We start from the raw sequence: 10,908 nt of genomic DNA on the forward strand, positions 1-10,908 counted from the left end.
CAGGGGATGTAGGCTACATTCTTCGGGGTCTGGTTCACCCAAGAAGCACGCCAGGGCGACGATTGCGGCCCGCTGACTTTCTGTGATATTATTGTCAGCATGTCAGCATCCTTCAGCCGGTTCTGCCACCTTACAAACTGCTCTAATTCGGGGAGCGTCATCCCCTGGTCAAAAGACACCCACACTGCCACTTGCTCTAAGGCATCCTTCCTTAACTCCAAGACCAAAGGCTGGGTCGGGTCGAGGTGTTCTCTAAAGACACCAGGTACATGCCACTCCATTGCATGGTTTTTTAGGCTACTGACTTCCATCTCACACCCTGGGACCCAGCAGCCGCTCCTATACTCCACGGTTGCCACAGGAGATGAAGGATGGCCCTGGGCTACCACCTGCAAACCAGACGCTGTGGCGGAGACTGTGCGACCGGAAGCTTCCAGACTAGGTGTTGGTATCTGGGCTCCGTGCTGCAGCCTCCTGACCCCCTCACGGCGTCTTCGCCGGCGTCTTCTGTGGCTTGCTGAGGTCCCCTGTACTGGTGGTATTACAGGGGCCTCAGGTGATAGGGTGTTCTGTGCCTGGCGGCGAAATACTGATGTCAGCAGACTGCGACTGTCCGATACATGCGCCTATGACCCCAGGTCGTGAGTCCCAGGGGTAGGGCATGTCGGCGCCCTTGTTAGGGGGCAGCTAGTCGCAGCCGACTCCTCACGGAGCCCAAAGGACTCTTGCCTTGCCCTCATTCTCCGACTTCGTGCCTTCCCCCGCCAACGTTTGACTACCTTTGTGGTATGGGGGACACGAACGTCAGAGCTCTGGGCTCCGGACGCTGTGATGGAAGGTGTGAGCGGAGGTTTCGGGGACAGCGGCGGGTCAGCAACCGATGGTGGGGGTACTGCAGGGGGCTGGCAAACGGTTTCTGGGAGCCGGGGATCTGGCTGCGCAGTCCCAGATCCCAACGGCTGTTGGGCCTTGTCTCCTGAAGAGTTGGAGGACATCAAAACAATAGACTCTGGTGTTTCGACATCAAACTCCATTAAACTCTACAGGAGATCCCCAGAACCTCTGCTTCCTCTGTTTTCTCCCCAGCACCAGGTGCTAACCACGGCTGCGTATCCAGCCGAATGTCACGCCATGCTCTATCTGGGTCATACGGCTGGGCCGGCTTCCTGAAGTGTGGCGTGGGCAAAGGGGCGATATGCTGCTCAATCCAACCTCGGGAATGAAGTTGAAGGTCATGCATAGTCCTTGCCACTTCGTCCAGACACTTCCTAGGTTCAGCAGACCCAGACGAGCTTCTTTACTTCACCTCGCTCACCTTCTGCAAGAGTGTCTCCAGTCTCTCCTCATGTCTCTTGGAGGATTCCAGCCAGAGATCTCTGACGAAATTCTCGGCGGACTTGGAGAGGTTCCCCTTGGCTGGGGGCTGCTGGGACTTCCTGTGGACATCTTCCATCATATACCTCGAACAGACAGATATCAGCGCCTTGCATGTACACAGGACTCGCACTTGTATTTATCAATATCAAGTGCGTCTGTCGCTGTGATGTTCACACAGGACCCATGGTACCATTCTTGGCAGTAATCACACTGGATCATAAATCTACCTTCCCGGGGTCTCCTGCACAGACAATAGGGCTGATTACTGTCATCTGTCTGTTCCAGCGGGTCATCTGCTCTCCGCTGGTGCTGTGTGATCCATGCTGGTACCTTCCAATCTCTGGAAGGAGCCATACGATCATGGTTAGTTACAAAGACAGCATTGCGCAGCTTGACCCGGTACAGGTAAGCTGATAGCTTCTTTACTATCACCCCGGGTCCTTTCCATGGAGAGCAGAGTTTCTTGCATTTACCCTTTGAGGCTGCCGTGTCTAACAGGTAAACAACGTCTTCTTCAGCGTATGGTCTCAAGAGAATCTTAAGATTATAATTCCTTTTCATGGCTTTCTGGGACGTGTTCTTGAATTACCCCAGCGTTCAACATCTTTTTGAGATGGGCTTCTTCTTCGCCGGCGAACATGGCAGGAGTGCGACGCATGTGCTGCTTAATGGGCCCTACAACTCAAGTGTCAATTTCATGTTCGATTGCCGTGAAGGTTCCCAAATCATAGTCGTCCTTTGCGAACACGTCCTGATAGTCAAGGTGAAGCTGTTCAAACTGACGTTGCTGTTCTGCCATCAGCTTTCCGCCTGCATCCTCGACCAACCGGCACAAGTGTTCTGGGATCTCTGTAGGGCTGGCATGGGTCGGAGCGTCGGAGGAAACCACATTACAAGTGAGTAACATGGCGGAGCGGGATGGCTCCTTCTCTGTACGCCCCTCTTGGTGGTGCGTCTCTGGGCCTGGCAAGATGTCATCGATTTCATGAGCGACTGCCAGCAACTGCCCCTTCTTTACTGAGCAGTAACGGTCACTCACATTTATCAGACACATGACTGGGTCCGTCTCTGCCTTCTGGACTGTGCGTGGCTGGAGTAGGTCATGTTGGCTGCTGGGTTCCATGTAGTAGTCCTGGAGTACTCTGTCGAGCTTCCCCCTAACCCGCACTACAGAATGAGGGGGGACTACCGTCGTCCTAGCTGCCGTAACTCTCGCCACTGATGGAGTGCTCTTAAACTTCATATTCATAGGGACTGTCTCTTTTCCTACTTGCAGAGTGTCCGTCTTCAAGTCCAGAACGGCACCCCAGTGGTGGAGTAAGTCATGTCCCAGGAGCATTTGGTCGCTGATGGGGGCCACATACACCCTTTCGTGGAACAGCGTGTTGCCAAGTCTCATTTGAACTGGGGACGTGAGGAAAGCTTGGAGTGCTGATTCTTGGTCCGCCATGTAGAGCACCACATCTCTGACTCTCTGGGGCTTTGTCTTCCACGAGTAAAAGACAGAGTTGGCCACTATGGTTATTTCAGCACCCGAGTCCACTTCGGCTTCGACCGGTATTCCACCAATTGTGATCTGGATGCTGGACGAACTGGCGCAGACTCTATTAACATGGAGGACTTCCAGCTTGACTCCTTCCTCTGGCTTATTCGCTGTCTTGGGCGTATGTAGGATCTGTTGCTCTCTGGGATGTTTTCGGGTGTTATGGTCAAAGGGGTCAGTCTGGGATGGGGGTGCTGCCTGCTGAGCCAGCGGGGGTACAGAGAACCGTCTTGCTGACTCCAACCGCCCTCTCCTAGGTCTGGACACTGAAGTTTTTCCTTTGGCCGGGACAGCTTTTAAGGTCTGCTGAGCAGGAGCTTGCTTCTGGTCCAAACCTGTAGTATGTGGCTGGGTCGCAGTGATGTTCTGGCCTCTGTTTTCCGGCTCAGGGGATAGGCCTCCACCCCTGGGCCTTAGGCGTTTAAAACCTTCTGCTCCTGTGCCTGCTTCTGCTGCCACTTCTTGAATTTTCGGCATTCCGCTTTTCGGTGCCCCTTGGCCTTGCAGAAAAAACATCCTTGTGGGTCAGTGGATGTAGGGGTAGCGCTTGCTGCTTTTTGGTCCGTTTTTGGGTTTCTGAGCTGAAGCCTCAGCCTAGCCAATTCTTCTCTGAGAGTTCTGTTTTTCTTCTTTGAGATCTGGGGAAGGTTCTGTAGCGTGTAGCGCACCTGTGGATTGTGGCTTCGGCTCTTCGGTCGGAGATGAGTAGCGATAGAGATATGCTGAAACTGGGTCACTCTTTCCACGGCTTCCTCCATCGTCTTGGGCCTCTCAAGGCACGCGTATCTTCCAGCCTTCCTGTCCGCACATCCTAGACAGAATCGGCTGATGGTTTCCACCTGGCAAAATTCCTCTGGGAGCCCCTTGAAAGCAGGAGCTGCCAGGGTCATCACCCGCTCAGCCCAATCCTGTAGGGTTTCGTCAGAGCGCTGGGCTGCCTGATGAAATCGTGCCCGTGCCGTTTCAACTGGCTCTCTCATCCCGAACTGGCTCTCCAGCTTCACCATGAGGTCAGTGGTGGTAGAGTCTCCACCCATTCCGCCCGTCATGGTGAAAAAATTGAACGCTTTGCCCTCAAGACTCCATTCCAAGTAATCGCGGCACTCCCTATCAGTCCACTGAAGAGCTCTGTGGTAGCTGTTGAATCGCTGCTTGAACGACAGCCAGTTTGACTGAGCATCAAACCGCATGGGGTGGGCACGATACCCCAGTCTCTCCTCAAGGCCAAAGTGCTCACCCTTACCCCTATCATCCCTGCCCCATTGCTGAGGCTCTTGACCGGGGTAATATCTCTCATTTTGGTCGGGAGAGGCATGTCTGCCCCCGTCGTTGCTGTCCCATGGCTGGGACTCACGACCAGGGAGCTGCCTCTCTCTTCGACCCTCATTTAACGGCTTCACCACCTCATCACTCTCCCAGTCCACCTGGTACTGGGGCTGGCAATGAGCAGTGTGCCCACTATGATCAGCCAGCCACTGGGTAACCTCCTCTAACTTCCGTCGGAGGCTCCCAAAATCTTCCAAAGCGGCGCCCTCCCTTCCCAAAATGGGAAGGTGTCCGTGACTGGAAAGTAGCTGGCTGTTGTGATCTGACTCATCCCCAGAGTCATGAGTGGACCCATAGTGGGTTGGACGGACGCGCCTCTCCCTAGTATCCCATGGAGCCGGTGGCCCCTGGCTATCAGAGACTGTCACAGACACCGAAGGGAGTTCATCCACATAATCCCGTTGGGACTGGTGTGGTGGGAGCGGGCTGAAGCCCTCCACCCCTAACTCTTCACCTATCGATTCAGTCTCCTCAAATGGTGGCGCGTCAAAGTCAATGTGGGCCAGGACAGATCTGTCTTCTTCACCCAACATTGCTTCCAGCATGCCAGGGCTAATCCGTCCAAACTTGGATCTCATCCTCACCAACCTCTGTGCCCTTGTTATGCCCACCCCAGGAAGGACCTGCATGAGTTCCAATGGGGAGGCTTGGTTGATAGGTAACGGTCTGTGACTAGTAGCCATTCTTTCTACAAGATATGAATTTTCTTTTCAACTTATTGGGGTTTCACACAGACTTGTACTGAATCTGGATAACAGTTACAAAAGAACTGTGCAGAAATATAAATAACAGTTCACACAAAGGAACTGTCCAAAATAAAAATAATAATTCAAGAACTTGAGTCAAATCTAAGTTCCGTTTTCAGGATAAATTAAATAAAAAACACAAACAAATATAAATATAAATATAATGTCCCTGAAAAAATTCACTGGGGGTTCGAAAAACAACGATAGTGGAGTGTAATCCCACTTCTGACACCAATAAAGCATCAGTGCCCTAACAATTTGTCAAAATGGCCTATCATTGGGCAATACACTTTAGAGGGACAATTATCAACGGCTACTGACCGTTTTGCTTCTCGTTTTGGGGCAGGATGGTCGATACTGGTGGGCTGGCCTGTCTGTGGGTGTTGTCGTCCTCGTAGTGGGGGTGTGGGCGTTCCCAACTTGTTTTTGTTGACAAAGTTGGTTGAAGTTCAAGATGGCTGCCGTGATGAGTCACTGGTCAGGAACTGGCGCGAAATTGTGGCTGGGCTTCTTCCGAGAGCTGCATGTGGTCAGTTGTTGTCTGCTCGAAGGTCGAGTGTACACTGTACAGAGTCTCTCATACGTCGGACTGACCACAACACCTGCCAGTGTTGTTTACAGCGCCCCTCCCTTGCTGGTGAGAGTAACCGCCCCTTGGTGCCAAATTTCCGGCGTCTGCTAACTGTCTTTCACAACAGAAGCATGCAGAAAACAAAAAATTACGAAAATGAAAGATTCATGAATTTCATACGTTCATTTAAATATTAAAAACGAAAGTAACATTCACAAATATTTGTCAGATGGTGAGAGAAAACGCAAACCTCTTTAGAAGGAATACCTGAACAGGAAAATGCATGACGCTTCACTTCCACCACATTTCAGAAAGCTCTCTAATGGCACGTGGAAGAAAATGAACATTAATTTTCTTTCACTGGGACAGAACCGACGCCATTATGACTAATATGACAAATTCAAGTTGGGATCCTAAATCTACTCACAACACTATTAAAAGATGGCTTTTCTTTAAAAGAGTTCATAAAAGTCTTCCTGGTTTTATATAAAACACTGAAAACACTACGGTCCTTCGTTTGTGGTATCTGTCTCCTCTGAATTCCTGTAAAATTGATTTTTTCTCTACAAAAAATTCGTCAGTAGCCAGGAACTGCAGCCACATTGGTGCACATGCGCTGAATGCTGAAGGGAGGCAACCCACAAAGTTGAATCCGAATGTTCATGATCTTGCACTCACGGCTCGGAATGTTGGGGGCTGGGTTGATTTCGGAATCGAGACTGGTTCATTGTTTATATCAAGGTACATTTAGAAAATTCGCTGTTCGATATATACAAACATAAGTTTACAACGTAAATAAACTAAGTTGTGAGTAAGTTAACTTAAGTGAGTACATTAAAATGTAACCACACACACACACACACACACACACACACACTCACGTACACTCACTCCTCCCTCCATCTCAAACCACAAACTCAGCAGTGTTTCCTATAAAGATAAAATGTACCTTTTTTGGCTCCAGCTGTGTTTTCTTCTTGCAGCCGAGGGCGTGGGGGTGGGAGGGTGTGTGTGTGTGTGTGTGTGGGGGGTTGTGTGTGTTAAGATCCCCATATGTTGATCAACCACTTCAACAATCACACAAACGCGCACACAAAGAAAAGAAGGGGAAAAAAACCTTGAAAAAACCAAAACCAAACCCCCCAAAACAACAGGGACAGCCTTGTCAAGACTTTTCTTGTTCTCAGTCAGCCTTTTTTCCCCCTTTTCTTTTCAATGTGTGTGTGTGTGTGTGTGTGTGTGTGTGTGTGTGTGTGTGTGTGTGTGTGTGTGTGTGTGTGTTGCACTTCGGTGCTACAAAGAGATTGTTGTGAAAAGCGACTGGGGGAGTGTACACAAGTGCAAGCGCGCGTGTGTCTCCGAGTCTCTCTCAACAAAATTGGTTCTTGCACATACGGAAATCGTGCAAAACGAGCTGAGTTTATCTTGTTAAGGTCTCTAGCTATGTGCACACAGAATTGCGCTAACACACACACCAGCAAAAATGGGACACTGAAGTCGGAACAAACAAGCGTAAAAACATGTCACTGCGCACACAGAGAAGTAAACTGAACATTTGTGCACATAAAAGTACTATGCACAGTCCTTACCCAGAACGCACCCACAAGCCCGCACCCTTAAACACACACACACACACACACGCACGCACGCACGCACACTCAGACACATACAAAGTACGCACGCACGCACATACACTCTCTTATGTACACACAAACACATACACTCGCGCGCGCACATTAAAAAAATTTGGGCACACACACACACACACACACTCACTTTGAAATAGTTCAGAGTTTAATTTGGAGCCCAGTTGGCTCTTTGTTGTAATTATACTGGTTGACTTGTTATTTTATTTATATCCTTTTTTTTCTTTTTTTTTTGTAATGCTACTTGAGGAGAGAGGAACAGGGAAAATTGTGATAATTTAAGGCATGGGTGGGGTGGGGGAGATGATATATTTTCGTCTAAAATCACAAATGTGGATAGACGTTAAGCAAAAGAACGAACGAACGAACGAACACACACACACACACACACACACACACACACACACACACACACATATATATATAAACAGAGGTACACAAATGTGCGCACGCAGTGATGAACACAAATGCGCTTACATGTGCATAAATACATACAAGTGCACTCTGTCTTAGCAATGTGTATGCCAAGACACGCACACACCAAAGCATAAAAACACGCACACACCCACACACACAGCTGGAACGCGCTCTCACACACGTCCACAAATATGAACACATTTTTAACTGAAAAGATTTGATATGGGCAAGGTAAGGGTTTCCTTGCAGGTTTCAGCATCATGCTAGGGGCCGCTGAACAGTCCCTGGCTGGCTGGGTCACTTGATTCAGTCGTAGGTAACGTTTTTAGTCATATCTATGAAAACGAATACAGACCATCTGACCAGCAATGCAGAGAATAAGAAAGAGGCGACAGGAAAAAAAGGAAAGCCAGAAACAAAGCCATAGAAAAGAGGAAATTTAAGTTCAAGTTCAGACGAAAAATTTCTAGAGGGCGAGGATGATGGTTACACTGAAAGAGCCCAGGGTGAAACTCCTGACGCGATCATCAGGAGCGTATATAGTACCCTCGTATGGAGTCCTGTCTGGCACAGCAAACGGTTCTCTGTGCCGAAGACGCGTGTCTCTCACTGATGATTTTTTTTTAATCATTTTTTTCCGTATTTCTTCTGCCTCCCCACTTCTTCCTCCTCTTCTTTCTAAACACTAACTTATGCTGGGACGTTAGTTTACCTGCACTTTCTTCACACAGGCGCACGCACACACTGAACCCCCCGCACCCCCCCCCCCCACCTCAATTGACTCATGCATGCAGAAGACAGACAGACGACAGATAGAAACACACACACACACACACAAACACAAACACACACACGCGCACCATAGCATAAACACGACTATAAATATATTCATACCACTCGTTTATTATTGAAAGAAAGAAGACATATTGAGTACATGGTAAGGTTTGTAGTTTTGTATAACAATGAAAAAAAAGCAACAAGAGTTTTGAACCGAAAACAAATCTTGCCTTTATTGTCGAACTATGTCACTGACACTTTGCAATAGGTCGATCAAACAGTAACTTTATTCCTCTCGTACATTCCCTCTCTCCATCGCAGACTTCCCCTCTGTTACACAAGAGAAAATTAATGGGGAAAAATGATTGGTCACTAACAGCAAAACTATGAAAGCACAAAGGCTGAAAATTCACACTATCTGCTGGATGCATTTGAGTGACATTTAATGTTTGTGCTTCACATCTTTGTAGCATTGCAAACTGTTTATAATAACTCAGCGCAATATTTCTATATCCATCTTTCTCTTCAACATTGCACATTGCGTCGCTGTCCTAACATGGCTGTGTATGGCTTTACAGAAAACTTTCTGTGTGTGTGTGTGTGTGTGTGTGTGTGTGTGTGTGTGTGTATACGTGTGTGCGCGCGCGTGTGCATGCAGGTACCAACAAACGAAACAACAAGCACATCTCAATAGCTCCCATTCAATCCAGTCATTACGCAAGTCTTGAATATGGCACCGGATTAAAATCGACAGTTTCATACCGCTCTCCTTCATCACTCTCTCCGCTTGGCGCGGGCCGAGTTGACCGCACCGAAAGCGATGGCCGCTTGAGCCAGATAATACGTGACCATGATGAGTCCCTCGGACAGGGGCAGACTCAGCTTCCACTTGTTGACCCCGATGAGGAAATCGGACACCACGAAGAACGCGGCCCCGGCGGCCCCGCACAGCGACCCGTGGTTCCCTTCCACCAGGTGTCTCTGCAGCGCCAGGTTGGTCATGGCGAAGAGCAGGATGGAGTACACCAGCACGAAGCCCGCCATCACCCACGACTCCATGCCCGAGAAGAGGTACAGATAGGACACCATGCACGTCACTGCCGTCTCCCGCACGTACATCCCGCTGGTGTAGTTCCCGCGGCGCAGCCAGGACATCAACCCGTACATGTAGCCCATCTGGGCCAACGCGAAGCAGAGCATGCCGGGCAGGAAGAAAGAGACGCGCCAGATGAGGCACATGTCGCCCAGGCTGGACAGTACCAGTCCCGTCCGCACCCCCAGGGCCAGGGGGTTGCTGGCGAACTTGGGGGTTCGGCCCACGTAGATCGCTAGGTACCAGATGGGGGCGGCTTTCAGGAGGGCAGCGGTGAGGGTCTCTGGGGGGAGGTGGAGGAAGGGTTTGAAGACTAAGAGGTAGACGGTGGACAGGACGGCGTAGGGCACCAGCAGCAGGTCTCTCCGACCCAGAGGGAAAGCCGAGGAGGTGGGCATCTTGACTTGTCTGGAAACAAAGCGTGAAAATGTTGATGAGTGTGGCGACAGACACATTTTCTTTTCAGTATTCTTACCATCGTCATCATCATCATCCAGGTACTATTTTTATCATTAATTCATATTTTCTAATTGTCAACTACCGGCTTCAACTTTGAGGGCTGATCTCAAACAGTAACTGTGGCTTCATATAATGTGTCATGTAATGGGACATCAAGCTGAATACTCCGTGGGAGCATTTCTTAACGGATCTCACTCTTCAGAAACATCTAATTTTAAATCATAACGTAAGGCACTGCCACGCTGTTGCATTTTACACTCCGTGAGAAGGTCTTACATTCGTTTTACACTCCGTGAGAAGGTCTTACATTCGTTTTACACTCCGCGAGGTCTTACATTCGTTTTACACCCCGTGAGAAGGTCTTACATTCGTTTTACACTCCGTGAGAAGGTCTTAAATTCGCCCAAGTCAGTGGTCGTTCTGCTGGTAAAAGTCGCGTCCACAGTGACTTCCTTTCATGCATATCATCATCAGAATCCGGACAACATCAATGGTTCGCGAGAACCTTTTAAAGAAAGGAGGCTGCTAAATTTATTCACAGAACATTTCATGCAAAGGACTCATCACTTACTGCATAATGTCCGCGAACGACCACCTTAGTAGATATATACTTACAGTATGCGCGGCCTTTGGGCTCAACTCAGTTAAACTGAACTCGCACTACACATGTGCGTTTTCGTTTTCTGAAAGAGGCTAATTTCAGCAGGAGAGAAACATTCGTAGTTTCTGAAGATGAGTGGAAGTTTTGACCGATTCCAACACTGGCCAGCCATTTTTGGACAATCCTGCTGGAGATATTGTGCTAAGATAGGTTCGAACATGCTTGTGTATTACAGTCAGTGCCTTTTATACTTGGTGTGCACACCTCAGGTCACCCTGACTTGAGTCACGGAGCAGACGATGACATAAATCGAATTGTTCGAAGTGGGAATATACGTCTGATCCGCTTATCA

At 49.1% G+C, this 10,908-nt stretch overlaps 2 protein-coding genes across 7 annotated transcripts in view; both read right to left on the bottom strand.

Moving 5' to 3' along the window:
* Positions 1 to 1,454: 1,454 nt before the first annotated feature.
* Positions 1,455 to 3,446, bottom strand: LOC143281764 (uncharacterized). Its single transcript, XM_076587044.1, has one exon. The coding sequence runs from the start codon at positions 3,434 to 3,436 to the stop codon at positions 2,060 to 2,062; it is 1,377 nt and encodes a 458-aa protein (XP_076443159.1). The 5' UTR covers positions 3,437 to 3,446; the 3' UTR covers positions 1,455 to 2,059.
* A 5,071-nt stretch (positions 3,447 to 8,517) lies between these two features.
* The window catches only part of LOC143281765 (lysoplasmalogenase TMEM86A-like), a 12,736-nt gene continuing 10,345 nt past the window's right edge, over positions 8,518 to 10,908 (bottom strand). For all 6 annotated transcript variants that reach the window (XM_076587049.1, XM_076587046.1, XM_076587050.1 and 3 more), the window contains exon 2: positions 8,518 to 9,904. In XM_076587049.1, the coding sequence (XP_076443164.1) occupies positions 9,178 to 9,894 (717 nt within the window). In that variant the 5' untranslated portion in view covers positions 9,895 to 9,904 and the 3' untranslated portion in view covers positions 8,518 to 9,177. The remainder of the gene's footprint in view (positions 9,905 to 10,908) is intronic.

The sequence above is a fragment of the Babylonia areolata genome, chromosome 4, assembly GCF_041734735.1.
Source record: "Babylonia areolata isolate BAREFJ2019XMU chromosome 4, ASM4173473v1, whole genome shotgun sequence".
Classification (NCBI taxonomy): Eukaryota; Metazoa; Mollusca; class Gastropoda; order Neogastropoda; family Buccinidae; genus Babylonia; species Babylonia areolata.

Coding starts and splice junctions, on each gene's coding strand:
- LOC143281764 (XM_076587044.1), bottom strand. CDS start 3,436: ATGTTTTTTCTGCAAGGCCAAGGGGCACCGAAAAGCGGAATGCCGAAA.